Source organism: Grammomys surdaster, unplaced genomic scaffold (genome assembly GCF_004785775.1).
Source record: "Grammomys surdaster isolate TR1022 unplaced genomic scaffold, NIH_TR_1.0 126187, whole genome shotgun sequence".
Classification (NCBI taxonomy): Eukaryota; Metazoa; Chordata; class Mammalia; order Rodentia; family Muridae; genus Grammomys; species Grammomys surdaster.
The window spans coordinates 5,429,334-5,444,352 of record NW_021620993.1 but is presented as its reverse complement, the minus strand read 5'-3'; the positions used below and the strand labels follow the sequence as shown (position 1 = coordinate 5,444,352).

Genomic DNA, 15,019 nt, shown 5'->3' with positions numbered 1-15,019 from the left:
TGTGTTGCCTCTTATATTCTGTCAAGTGTTGTCCCCAACCCCACCGTCATAGTCTGCAAGTCTTCACCATTGTATTATCTTATTATTAAGTGATACTTAGTACTTTAAAATTGTTTTAAAGAATATATATGAATGATGAGTACACTGTAGCTGTCTTCAGACACACCAGAAGAGGGCATCAGATCCCTTACAGATGTTTGTGAGCCACCATGTGGTTGCTGGGAATTGAACTCAGGACCTCTGGAAGAGCAGTCAGTGCTCTCTCTCTTAACTGCTGAGCCATCTCTCCAGCCCAGCCCCTGAATGCAGATATCTTTATGGTAGGGTATGTAGTTCTTTTGGGTATATGTTCAGGAGTTAAATAATTATTAACTTATAATATAGAAAAATTTTCATGTGGTTTGAACCCAGTTAAAACTTGAACAAAATGCAGATATAAGAATATTACTTTTGCCGGGCGGTGGTGGCCCATGCCTTTAATCTCAGCACTTGGGAGGCAGACGCAGGCAGATTTCTGAGTTTGAGACCAGCCTGGTCTACAGAGTGAGTTCAGGACAGCCAGGGCTACACAGAGAAACCCTGTCTCGAAAAAACCAAAAAAAAAAAAGAATATTACTTTTGATTATGCATGGCATAGGTTTCATAGTCTGTTGTACTTGTTCTTCAAGGGAACAGGTAAGTATAGAAAGTCATATAAAAGAAGATAAAAGTCTTTGCAAGGAAAGCATAAAAGGAAAAAAGATCTAGTGGTCAGACTTGGTTGAAAATTGGAACCCTGAGAACATGTGTGCTCGAATCAACATTGGTCCCAAGGATTCCTTCTGGTCCTGGTATGGAATAAAGTCTTAGTCTAGTTCAGGGTGGAGTCAGCTTGAAGTGATGTTTTGAAGTTTTAATTTTTTTAATGTGTATGCTGTTTTGCTATATGTATGTCTATGAACCAACTTCATGTCTGGTTCCATTCAGACCAGACCAGGAGAGAGGCCCTAGACCCCCCTGTAAATAGAGTTACAGATTGTTGTGAGATGCCATATGGGTGCTAAAATTCAAACTCAGGTCCTCTGGAAGAGCAGCCAGTGCTCATTACTGCTGAGCCATCTCTCTAGCCCTAGTTTGTTTGTTTGTTTGTTCGTTTTAAAATCAAAAAAGGTTGAAGGCAGCACAACAGAGTAAGCAGAGACTACAGCTGAACACTGAAGATAGGCTAATAAAGTACCTGGTTTCTATGTGTAAAGAAATGTGTTTAAATTCAGTCAGGGTTAAGATGATGGAAAAGAGTCATCTCAGCTTGTGGCAAAATAAACTCAGAAACACATAAGCTTTCCTACTCTCTTCCCTCCTTGCAACTCTACCCCCCCCCCCCCACACACACACACATACACCCTGCCTTCGATTCCAGCACTTAGCCGGGCAGTGGTGGTGCACGCCTTTAATCCCAGCACTTGAGAGGCAGAGGCAGGCAGATTTCTGAGTTCAAGGCCAGCCTGGTCTACAGAGTGAGTTCCAGGACAGCCAGGACTACACAGAGAAACCCTGTCTCAAAAAAAAAAAGCAAAAAACAATTTCAGCACTTAGTGTGCAGAGGCTGGAGGATCTTCAGTTAGTGGCCAATGTAGGTACATAGAGAAACTTTACGTCAAACAAAAAAGGGTCTGGGTATGTAGATCAGTGTAATGGGCTTGTGAAGCATGTTCAAACCTACTGTTAAACTTTAGTAGTGCAAAGCAAAGAGAAAGGAGGCAAAAAGTTTAATAGACAAACAGTAAAAGACTGAAAAGAAAATTGGTAAATTAGAGAAAAGTAATGGAATCCTGAGCTCTGTAGTATGTGCCCCAAAAAGACAAAGAAGTGAGGCACATCAGAGGAGTCAGAGAGCATGGATGCACCAGAGTGACACTACGGTGGGCACGCAGGCTGCTTGCTGTCTATAGCGCCTGAGGAGCTTGCTCATGTTCCTTAGGAAAAGAAAAGCTCTTGCCTTGTCTAAAGTGTCTCCAGTGGAGAATATATCTGCAGCTATCTGAATGAGCTTTCACAAAGACAGGCAAGAAACTTATTGTCCTGACTCAAATTCATTTTTCTTTTTAAAAAATGTTTTATATATTTGTATATGCATACTTCTGGAAGTTAAGAGGACAAGTTGTACAAGCTGATTCTTGCCATGTGGGTTCCAGAAATTGTGCTTAGTTCGCCAGGTTACCATGAAGCACCTTGACTAGATGAGCCATATCTCCAGTCTTGGGTTTTGTTTTTTCCTTCTGTCATATTTAAATCTCACCCACCTGCCACCCATGTCTAGGGTTGGGGGTAGGTAGGGGTTACTTAGAAGGCAGTGAGGTACTAACTCATATTTCTCATGTTAGTATTCTGGTTTGATTGATGTGTTTTGACATAGGCAGGAAGCAGTGACTCTTCAGAAGCAGAATGTTCTAGGCCTGTGTAGAAGATGGCAGGACATTGGGGCTGGGGGGTGGGAGGGTATTGTTTTATAGTTTCATCCACTCACTACCTCTCCTGTTGTCTTTGTTGTTTTTTTTTAAACTAGGAAAATGAACATTTGAAAAAGTTCCAGGTGACATGGGAACTGCATAACAAACATCTGTTTGAAAATCTGGTCTTTTCAGAGCCACTTCTCCAGAGCAACCTGCCAGCACTGGTGTCTCAGATCAGGTATTTTGTCTTAACTTAGATTCTCTATTGCTGTAATTTTGTGTATGTACATGTGGCTATAGATCACCATACATTGAAGTCCTTATAGGAAAAATGACAGGACATAGGGAAAAAGACAGTGGACAGAAACCCTAAGATATAATACAACTAAACTTTTGTTTAATTATAATTTATTACATGTATATTAATGTTTTGCTTGCATGCATGTTTGTGTATCACATGCTACAATGCCTAGGGAGGCCAGAAGAGGGGATTGGATCCCCTAGTTACCGGCCATCATGTTGGTGTTGGAACCAAAATTGCATCCTCTGAAAGAACAACCAGTGCTGTTTACTGCTGAGCCATTTTTTCAGCTCCCAGTTGAAATTTCTTTCTTTCATTCATTCATTCAATATATTCACCATTGCTTTCTTCGGACATTACAACCATTGCAGATGGTTGTAAGCCACCATGTGGTTGCTGGGAATTGAACTCAGGTCTTCTGGAAGAGCAGTCAATGCTCTTAACTGCTGAGCCATCTCTCCAGCCCTGAAATTTTAAATAACAAGTCATAATACCATATAAAACATAACACTATAGTACTTCATAAACGGGTAAAGGCTTTGGCACACATTGCTTTACCTTGACAAGCCTTGATTCAGTCATAGATCCTGGTAGGATTCTTAACATTGTGGTAAAGGGAGGTTGAGGAGGAGGAAGAACATGGATCTCAGAGTACCTTAGACTCCCTTGGAATTAGGTATGCGTTTTCTTCTAGGTTTATCCTAGTATAGAATGCCTATGTCACTTCTCACCAGGAGAGTCTCTACTGTTGCCAAGACAGTACACAAGTACAGGACTCTCTAGTGGGCATCTTTTGGAGTGAACTATGCTAAATGGAGGTTTGAAGTATGAGTGTGTTTGTCCTGTAGCCAGCCTCTTTTTCATCAGTAGATGAAGTACTCCGTAGAGTTGAATCGCAATTAGCTACCTCAGTATCATCTCTATTTGATTTTGTTTCTTGTCTGTTAACCACATAGTGCATTGTCACCAAGTAGGTACATAGTAACAGCAGCTACTTTTATTTTGCCCTACTAAATGTCACTCTTAGAGAAAGAACCAGTTCTGAAGCAGTTGGTCAGAGAGAATAACACAAGGAAATCAGGATAAAGTATTGTGCAGAATTGGTATGCGTTTTGCAGGGTTTTACCAGTTTTGCTCTGCCTCAGTTTGTTTCACAGCCATTCTTTCCATGCCCACTATTTAAAAGCGTTCGATACAGGGTGGTCAAGATGTTTCAGCAGGTAAAGGCACTTGCTATCAAGCCTGAGTTTGAGTTTGATCTCCAGGTCTCACATGATGCAAGGAGAGAAGACTTCCTCCTGAATGTTGTTCTTGGTTTCTGCATGCGCGCTATGGCACATTTGTGCATGAAACACCCATTATCATGCACACTGCACACACACCACACACATACACACCACACATGTAAAATCACATTGAAAAGATGATACGCGTGCGCGCACACACACACACATACACACACGTATATATATAAAATTTCAAAAATTAAAACCACACAGTATACTTCTGGAGGTATGTTACAATGGGAATTTCTGACTCTGATCCTTGTGACAGGAAAGGAAGCCAGAGTTAACATGAAGAAAGTACTTTTGTCCAAGTTCTGAGGATCACATTTATCCAAAGCCTCCTGTGGGGCTAGAATAAGTCTTGGTACCTGCCCTTTGCTTTTTTTCTTGGCAAGTATTGGGTTTGATGTATCAGTCATCTATTTGATCTCCAGTGGCTGACAGAAGTGATTTCTTTTCTGCTCCCATGTTCATTATATTCTTCTCATTAGGAATTACAGTCAGATTCCAAAGAGTAAGTGTATCCTAGTTTAGAGTGTTCACTCCCTATTACTCTCAAGTGTAGGAAATGAGGTATAGGAAAGAGGGAAAGCAGTATGCCTTCTAAGGAGTCCTAGTCGGTCCAGAAAATGCTGTTCCTTTGTGTCTCACCACAGACTTACTTGTCAAATCTAAGAATAGTCTATACTTGAATTTTTAGTATACAGATCTATATTTAGCAACTCATAAAAAGTTTTGCCAAAAATTACTAATGAAATACATAGTTGTAGTAGGCTCATTTAACTTACAAAAACTTATAAAGTCAGCTGGGTGTGGTGGCTTATAACTTTAATCTCAGTATTTGGAAGGCACAAGTAGCTGGATCTCTGTGAATTCAAAGACAGCCAGGGCTTTGTAGAGGGACCCTATCTCGAAAGGAGGTAGGCAAAAAGTTAATAAAGTAAAATAGAGATGTGAACTGTGCAATGCATACATGTAGCTTAATAGATTATGACATGACAAACGGCCTGTGGCCAGCACAGGTTTATTTAATGTCTTTTTTTATTGTTCTTGTTAACAAATTATTTTAGAGGCCAATATGATCTGCATAGGGAGTTAGGGAGTTTCAGGGCAGTCAGGATTTTCATGGTAAGACCCATTAAAAAAAAAAAAAAATACCGTAACTGGGGTTAGGAGGGTGTCACTGGGTAAGAGGTCTTGTTGTACAAGCATAAGGACCTGAGTTTGAGACCTTTGTATTTACATAAAAGTAAGCCATGGCTGTATGTTCTTAGAACTTCCATTACTGGGAAGGTGACAGGTAAATGAGGGTCTGCCAGCCAATTATTGTGAATTGTTGAAGTCCTGGTTCAGTAAGAGGTCTTATCGCAAGCCAAAGAGACCAAAGTGATAGAACAAGGTCATCCTTATTTAGAGAAACTTAGTTTATCGTTGCTAGCTTTCTAACACAGACTAAATGCTGCCGATAGGAACTTACAAGGAGGCTCCCCATTTCATAAAGTTTAGACCACCACAGAAGTACTTGGCAAAGGAAAGATGTTCACCTTGTGGTAACTGCCAAGCAGAGAAAGGATTCAGAAATAAAGTGCATCAGGTTTCCACCAGTTCCTGTTACATAGCCTAGAAAGCTCTGAGGTCAGAGCTCCCCCTCCCCCTGAATGCCCAAAGCCCTGCCTCTGAAATGCTGTTCTGGGAACTAAGGCTTCAACACAGGAACTTTTGGGAGACATTTCAGAGCCAAACCATAATAGTTAAAGACAAAACATAAGAAAACCACTTGTTTTATTGGCCACTTTATTGGGATATATTTACATACTATACAGTACATTTTACATTCAATTTAGTGCCATTTCACTTGATTTAAAATTACAATTTACCATTTGATTGATTTAATTTTTTTTTAAATTTATTTATTGCATGTAAATACACTGTAGCTGTCTTCAGACACCCCATAAGAGGGCATCAGATCTCATTACAGATGGTTGTGAGCCACCATGTGGTTGCTGGGATTTGAACTTATGACCTCCGGAAGACCAGTCAGTACACTTAACCACTGAGCCATCTCACCAGCCCCCTAAAATTTTTGATAAATATATATAATTTACCATTTTAAGTTATGATTCAGTAACATTAATTCACAGTATTTACAGTTAATAATTACAAAATATTTTCATGTTTTCAAACAGAAGTTCTCTTTTCCCCTTGTCCTTTGAGAGTCTTTTCTCTGAGTTCAGCTCCTGCCTTGACCCATTTTCCTGGCAAGTTACCAATTAAAGAATCAGGCCGTTTGTTCTTAATATAAGAATTGTGTATATGGCTCCATTTGTTGTAGCCTTAGTATCTTAGGATTCCTGTAGAGGTGCGTTGAGAATGCTCTGGCCACCTCATCCTACCACCAAGGCAATCTTCAGGGTCCCTGTCAGTTCCACTCTCCTTGGTTTAGATGTTCTGTATTTATAGCTTGAAATAGGTAGATATGGAGGAAGAATACTTGGGAAGAAAGGCAGGATGGAAGTTCGTGGTGTCTTAATTGTTTTTCTGTTGCTGTAGGGGGGAAAAAAAACACGATAACTAAGGCAACTTATAGAGGGAAGTGTTTATTTGGGCTTATAGTTCCAGAGACAGGAGTCCATTTTGGTGAGAAAGCATGGCAGTAGAAACAGGAAGCTGAAAGCTCATGCCTTAGCCATGATCACAAAGCAGAGAGAACAAATTGGAAGTGGAATGAGGCTTCTAATCTCAAAATCAATGGCATAATTTCTCCAGTCAAACTGTGCTTCCTAAACTTTCCCAAACAGCACCACCAACAGAGACCAAGTGTTCAGATACCCTAGATTATGGGGGACAGTTCTCATTCAAAGCATCACACATGGGAATTGGGGTTTATATTTAAGAATAGAATCAGTTCAATAAAGGACAAAGCTGGCAGCAGTAGGAATCAGCAGAAGACTTTCTTTCAGGGCTGCAACATACAACTTGAGACCTAGGGTGATATCAGGCATTGGTACAGAGCTTAGATGATCAACTGTGCCAGGTAGCCTTTGTAACCAGTAGATTTACTAGGAATGCCCTGTTGGTACAGTGTCCACAAATGACCCACCCTGACAAAGTGAAAGGAAAAGACTTTGACAACTATTTCTGTCCATTCTTACCTGTGAAATTTTTTTGAAAAAAAAAAAAAAAAGATTTTTTTTCTCCTCTTCATTATTAAATCACTAAGTTGTTATAGACAGAATCATGAAGTGGTAGGCACTGCAAACAATTTTGTGTTTCTTACACATATATTTCCTGTGTTTATTTACAACATATTTTTAAACATGCTTTGGTGATACTTTTGATTAATTAATTAATTAATTTTATATGTATGAGTACACTGTAGCTGTCTTCAGACACACCAGAAAAGAGCATTGAATCTCATTACAGATGGTTGTGAGCCACCATGTAGTTGCTGGGAATTGAACTCGGGACCTCTGAACAGTCGGTGTAACTGCTGAGCTATTTCTCCAGCCCCCTGGTCATACCTTTTAAAGCATGAATGCATTTCCACATAAGAACATATATGTATAATTGTAAGATTTGTATGTTTTGTATTTGTCATTAAACATTTTGTTTTCTCTGGGTCAGTGTATATTAAAAAGAAATGTGTATACAGCACCATATGTTGTAGCCTTAGTATTTTTAGGATTCCTGCTAGTTTCTTTCAGCAGGTGCTGTTATTTATTTGAACATCTCCTTTATATGTGGTCCTGTTCAGAGTCTATATATAATCTTTAAGACTTGCTGTGATATGTTTTATGATAAAGTTAGACAATAGCAACAGGCAGTTAAGATTCTTATGTCTGGCCCGGAACTTCTGGACTCTTCCTTTGTGATAGGCCTTCTCCCTTCTAGGCTAGGAACCACCACACATGATACCTGCAGTGAAGACATGTACAGCACCTTGCTGCAGAGGTACCAGCGTTCTGAGGAAGAGTTGCGCAAAGTTGCTGAGGAGTGGCTGGAGTGTCAGAAGAGGATCGATGCCTATGTGGATGAGCAGGTAAATACTGCCCTTGTGACACAGCCTGTACTCTGGGGCCTCTGTGCTAGTTGCTAGCTACCATCTGAATTGCAGAGCTCCCAGCAGAGCCTTTTGGTATGCCCTGGTGAAAATCATGCAACATCACAGACCTCTGATCTGACTGTTATTGTGTGGCAGCAACAATCGGGTATTCAACAAGATCATATCCACTGTCTCTGTGTCCTGATAGAGGACCATGGGAAGTTACCAGGCCTTTCAGGTCCAGCAGCCATTTATCAATCATGATATTATTCAGAGCCTATTCTCTCTTCATCCAGTACTGACCAGTAGATGACAGACATACAGGTAGCTTATAAGGGCAGAGGATAGCAGGACAAGTGGGATATACCTTCTGAAGATGGACCTGAAATGGGTATACTAAGTGGCCACTCTATCTCAGGGGACACCAGACATGTTGTTAAGATGATATTTCTGCCATTCATTCAACGCTTTTTCCTTTCTAGAGTTTCTGATGAAGCCAAGGAAGAGCAGCTTTAAGTTTTAAAGGTTTTGGGGCTTTTTGTTTGTTTGTTTTGTTTTTTGATTTTTTTTTGAGACAGGATTTCTCTGTATAGCCCTGGCTGTCCTGGAACTCACTCTGTAGACCAGGCTGGCCTCGAACTCAGAAATCCTCCTGCCTCTGCCTCCCAAGTGCTGGGATTAAAGGCGTGCACCACCACTGCCCAGCTAAAGGTTCTGTTTTAAAGAGATTGATATAAAGAATAATAAAGGAGAAATGGCAGCCCAGTTGTGTGTGCAAGACAGTTTATAAACAGATAAGAGCAATTGTTTGGGGTTGAGCTATTATCTTTTTGTTTGGCCTTATAGACAGATGTACTCTCCAGCTGAGTGAGGAGGTTGGCTCTTCTTGAGTTGAACAATAGATTGCAGTTTGGGAGGCTGACACTATAACTGATTAGTTAGCTGCAAGGTCTACCTTTTGATTAGGGGAGGGAGGAGTGTGAGAATAGCCAAGCTAACACCTGTGATATTACTGGGGACTCAGTTACAGCTATCCCCTTTACAGCCTCAAGAATCAGTTCCTGATCCTACAGATAGCTAGCAGCCCAGTTGTGCAGAGGTAGCCACAGAAAAGGAGGCAGTAGCTATCCTCCCTCTGAGCCCTGTGTGTTTAACAATCTGCTTTCTGAACCCTGCTGTTCTGGCAGCAAAGAGATCTGGGTCCTGGAGTCGGAGGGGCCACAGTAGAAGCTAATTTCTTTCTGGGGATCTGTCTTCCAGGATCCTATGGAAGTCCCTGACAGCTAACTACAGGGTCAGCTTTTTACTGTGACAATAAAAGAATCACATAAATGATATTTAATTTTACATGAACTTTTCTACTTTTTACAGACTCTTAAATAAAGTTTTGTATTTTTTATATATAGTTTTGATAAAGCAGACTGTAGTGCACTATGAACAGTGTGAGCTCTGCAGAGAACATTCATAGAATCTGAACATGACTGTTTATTAAGGGTACCAAAGTCAGGGAGAAGCAGTGAGGGTCTGAGTCATTAGTAGTCTGAAACAATAAAGCAAAAAAGCATTCCTCAGTTTCCCATCACAATGAGAGAGTACAACAGTTTGTAACAGGTCTCACTCCACAGTCCATGCTAGCTGTAAACTTGTGATCCTCTTTTCTTTTCTCTTCTTCTTGAGTGCTAGTGTTAATAGTCTTGTGGCTTAAATAACCAGCTTAAAGGGAAGAGGCTCCAGTCTATGATTCCCTTGACTTTTGCTGTGCTTTTGTGGTGGCACAGCATATGGCTGGAGGTCATGATAGAGGACGTCCTTAGGGCTCCAGAAAGCAGAGAGAACGGGTTTGAGGTTCTAATGTTGCGTTTCCTGGTTATGCCCCAGTGATCTGACTTCTGGAAGCCACCTCTTAGAAGGTTCCTTCACCTTCCAATGTTACTTTATTGAGAAACAAGTCTTCAGCACATGAACCTTGTGCGGACAGTCAAGAACTTGTGAAAACTCTGCCTGTTAATGACTGTAGGTGGCTGGAGAGATGTCTCAGCAGTTGACAGCATTAGCTGCTTTTTCAGAGGACCCAGGTTCAATTCCTATTATCCACATGACAACTTAAAGCCATTTATAACCCCAGTCCCAGGCAATCTAACACACTCTTCTGGTGTTTATGGGTACCAAGCATGCATGTGGTACACAGACATACATGCTGGCTAAACACTCATACACATAAAATAATACATTATTGGTTGTTGTTTTTTTGTTTGTTTGTTTTTTGTTTTTTGTTTTTTTTTCCGAAACAGAGTTTTCCTGTGTAGTCCTGGCTGCCCTGGAACTCACTCTATAGACCTGGCTGGCCTTGAACTCAGAAGTCTGCCTGCCTCTGCCTCCCAAGTGCTGTGATTAAAGGCATGTGCCACCACTGCCTGGCTGTTGTTATTGTTGACATTACATATAGATGAAGGATAATAGTACCAGTGTTCTCAGGGCTAGTGTTCTCAGGACTAGGAAGGTCTTGCACATGGGTGGAACAGACCAGCTCCAGGAGTCCCCAACCAGGCTTGTGGCCTATCAAGTACAGGAGAGTAACTATTTACTTTCTTCTGCACAGAATGCACCCTGACCTCTGAGGTCAGGAGCTCCTGAGGTTTTTTCCATGTTAGGAAAGTACTTATGATAATATTCTTCAGTGTTAGGTGGTAGGCTGAATGTGATAGCTCATTGTTCTGTATATAGTTCATTGTTTTGTATTGCACTCCTGTTTTGACTTTATCATTTAAAAGAATCTTCCTCGAGACTATTCTGTGTAGTTGTTACTAAGGATTTTTTGTTTTTATTTCTATGTTTGTTTTTGTATTTCCTTTCTAGATGACAATGAAAACCAAACAGCGCATGTTAACAGAAGATTGGGAGATTTTTAAGCAAAGGAGATTAATTGAAGAACAGGTAAGATAGACAGGAGAGGCATGTAAATGACTGTCCAGAACAAGTGTCACCTTAGTATCTAGGCATGCTTTCTGTTACAGGATACCAATGAAGACCATTGACATCATAAATGTCATTAGACATAGTGATTTAACTTTCAGATAAACTGATTGGATTAACTGTTTCTTAGTCTTCCATATACATGTTTGAAAAGAATAATCTCGGTAGGAGTTGTGAGAACTGGTACAAGGACCTTTATTCCCTGAACTTCTTGTTGGTGCCAGTTAGCCAGTTGCATCAGATTGAAGTTGAGCTCCCTCCTACCAATGGGCTAAGACAGAGCCCCTTGCCTGAGTGTGCCAAAGGGTTCTGTTGGGTTTTGGTACACCCTTCCAGCCTTGAAATCTGAATGCCTACTTGTCAGTTGAGTTTGGGTATTACTTGCTATATAGCTCTCAGGTACAGCCTTCTCCAGTGGAGACGTGTCTAACAAGTACTGAGCACCAGAGCAGACTGAGTAAGCTTGGTGTGTGCAGCAGACACACGTTCTGGTTATCTGAAACATACATATAGTATGTATCTAGTGGAGATCAGAACATCAAGAGGAAGGTTCCTGATGTTTTGCTCATTCGGCTAACCCTACCTGCAGATTCCTTGCTACTGCCTTGTTTTTGTTTTGTCCATCTGCAAAAAGTGGGCCTCTTGTAAATAATTACTGTTATAGTTAAAATGGGGAAAGTATCTTACAAATTTAAGCCCCTGTTTGATAAATTTCCTCTAGTTAACTAATAAGAAAGTGGTTACTGGCGAGAACAACTTCACAGATACCAGGAGGCACATGTTGTCATCTCGGTTGAGCATGCCTGACTGCCCCAACTGCAACTACAGGCGAAGGTGAGCTGGGCTGTCTGGGTGCTGCTGGTCTTCACCCCACGCTAAAACAAGCAGCGGTTTGAACCCAACCTTCAGAGTTGGCTGTCTTGATAACTGTCCTTAATTCTTGATCAGATGTGCGTGTGATGACTGCAGCCTCTCACACATCCTCACTTGTGGTATCATGGACACCCCCGTCACTGATGACATCCACACTCACCAGCTACCCCTCCAAGTGGACTCTGCTCCCGACTATCTGTCTGAGATGCGCCCACCTAGTGTGTCATCAGCAAGCTCAGGGTCAGGTTCCAGCTCTCCCATCACAGTTCAGCAACATCCCAGACTCATCCTCACAGACAGTGGCTCTGCACCAACTTTGTAAGTTGTAACTTTATGATAGTTTCAGAAATTTATCCAATAATAAGAAATACAGGCATCAATCTACAGAAATACGATCACCATTACAGTGCTTTTTTATAAAAAAGAAAAAAAACTTTTCAGTGTGTTAAGCACCTGTTAAAACATAAAATTTGTAAACTCAAACTGATGCTGTTTTATTACCTGAAAAAAAAATTCAGTAAATTTATAATTGCCAGTTGGTATGCAGGGAAGTGTCTCCGCAGTTCTTGTCTCATCTTCTCATTCTGTCTGAGGTGGCCAGTGGCTGTTCATCCTCTTCATTGTCAGCCCAGTGTTCATACTTGTTCCATGTCTTGCTAAGAACTCAGAAGATCACTTTAGCAAGCAATTGAAAGTTTGTGTTTTCTGTGTTCCTGCATTGTAAAGCAGTGCATTTCATATTAGCAAAGGGGCTGAAAACTCAGTTGTGACTCTGTCGCTTGCAGAGGCTTCATAAGGTAATTTGCACATGGATGTATATAGCTGCTTCTCTCTCTCTCTCTCTCTCTCTCTCTCTCTCTCTCTCTCTCTGTCTCTCTGTCTCTCTTTCTTTCTGTTCTTTCTGTTCTTTCTGTTTGTTTCAAGACCAGGGTTTTTCTTTTTTTTTTTTTTTTTAAGATTTATTTATTTATTTTATTTATGAATGCACTGTAGCTGTCTTCGGACACACCAGAAGAGGGCATCCAATCTCTTTATGGATGGTTGTGAGCCACCATGTGGTTGCTGGGATTTGAACTCAGGACCTCCGGAAGAGCGGTCCGTGCTCTTAACCACTGAGCCATCTCTCCAGCCCAAGACAGGGTTTTTCTAAGTAATCCTGGCTGACCTGGAACTTACTCCGTAGACCAGACTAACCTCAAATTAGAGATCCACCTTCCTCTGCCTTCTGAGTACATATTCCACCACACAGGGCCGTGAGCAGTTTCTTTTTTTCCCTTCCTCCCCGTCCCCGCCTTTCCATCCCAAATGTTGCCCCCATCCCTTCCAGGCTCCCCCCGTATGTGGTTTTTTAAGTGAAGTCAGTTGAATATGCAGCTATCACTAGCCCTGCAGAGGTGCTCATGTTGAGGGATTGCTGACTGTATCTGGCTGCACTTAATCCTCAGATTCTTCCAACTGATAGAGATGCTCATCGCACGTCTCACTTGCATTTGTCACGGTGCTGCTTATGTTTTCCTTTTAAAGTTTCTCCTTGTCTTTCAGGTCTCAATTTTTATGGTACTGGGGATAGAATTCAGGGATTCATACATGCTGAACGACTACTTTACCACTGAGTCTTTTCCCCAACTCCAAATCCAAAACAATTCTAAAAGCCTGGGTTAAGGTCCATTGTTGACTCTTTAATGGTCAAAGTTCTGCTGCTTGTGCTCTCAGGCCTTAGGCACTTTGAGGATATTTTCCCTAGCTGTTATACAGCTTCTAACTGAGACATATGGAAATTTACCAGGCAGATGAATCCATTGAAAATTGAAGTTAGGTAATGCAAATGTATAAAACTGTCCCACTCACTGTCATAACTGCTAATATCAATAGTGGACTCTGATGTGGGATCAGTAGTGGAGCATGTGCTACAGGACCCTTCTGCCTAGGGGAAACTGCCCACTGTTGGTCTGGGCAGCTCATGTCCTTTAATACTCTAGGCCCCAACAAGTTGTGATTAGTGTCTTCCACTAAGGTAATCCACTAAGGTAATCAACCTCTGTGACTTGAAAATCTATATGACCCTTAGTGTACATTGTCGTTCATGGTACTGTTTTCTAAACAGACGAAATGGCAGCATCATTTTAGTTAGTGCAGTGCAGTGCAGTAAAGTCTGGGTCTTCCTGGGGTGAAGAAGCCTCCAGCTGTCATGTGTGCCAGGTATGAATTGGTCACTTCATTTCAGAATCAGTTTCCCCATTGCTAACACTATGGCAGTGACAACACTGCAGGAATGCTGTGTTGGCCAACACACACACACTCTTGCTGGTGGGTGCTTTTTTCTTCTATTGGTGAGACTAGTTTTTGGTATAGTGTGTCCAGACTCAGGAGGCAGAGGCAGGTAGATTTCTGTGACTTCAATGCCTAGTCTACATAGTGAGTTCTAGGACAGCCAGGGCTGTATACAAAGACCCCTCAACAAAACAAACAAAACAAAAAGGAAAGTACAATATGCTTGATAATCCTGGGGCCTTTTCTTTTTCAGACCTAAGAGGATTTTTAACCTTCTCGAGATCATTGTATGCCAGGATAGAGGACAGACTGGTGCAAGTTTTAGATAGTACTGGGTTAGGCATGGCAGTTCTTCTCATGTATTAGGAAGTCACATTTTAAAGTGGCCTCCACAGGCTAAATCCAGAAGTTTTGCTTAAGTTTTGGTTTTCATTTTTTTAGTGAACTTGTCATTTTCTCCTTACATTGATGAAGTTAATTGTTAATAACTGACTTGAGTGGAGTAAGCATAATTAGTGTGTTGATACATAACAGTTTGGTCAACTGGATATTTTCTGACAATTTGGTGTCTGTAAAATCAAACACTGAAGACCTGAAGTTGCCTCCTGTATCTTAACACTTTAATAAAAATTATATTTTCTTGGGAATGGCGTTTTTACTCCAGGACTTTTCAGGCCAAATGAAAGTGCCTTACCAATTCTTAAGTTTTTGTGGTTTCCTCAGAATTTCTGCTATGGGACATGCTTTCCCATCCTCCATGTCACAGATATTACTCATCCAGGCCTGTGTGTGTGTGTGTGTGTGTGTGTGTGTGTGTGTGTGTGTGTGTGTGTGTGTGTGT

The 15,019-nt window shown here is 41.2% G+C and overlaps 1 protein-coding gene across 2 annotated transcripts in view; it reads left to right on the top strand.

Moving 5' to 3' along the window:
- The window catches only part of Fam193a (family with sequence similarity 193 member A), an 81,045-nt gene that overhangs the window by 19,750 nt on the left and 46,276 nt on the right, over window positions 1–15,019 (top strand). For both annotated transcript variants that reach the window (XM_028758085.1, XM_028758084.1), the window contains exons 5-9: window positions 2,546–2,670; window positions 7,911–8,058; window positions 10,918–10,995; window positions 11,756–11,868; window positions 11,983–12,225. In XM_028758085.1, the coding sequence (XP_028613918.1) occupies window positions 2,546–2,670; window positions 7,911–8,058; window positions 10,918–10,995; window positions 11,756–11,868; window positions 11,983–12,225 (707 nt within the window). The remainder of the gene's footprint in view (window positions 1–2,545; window positions 2,671–7,910; window positions 8,059–10,917; window positions 10,996–11,755; window positions 11,869–11,982; window positions 12,226–15,019) is intronic.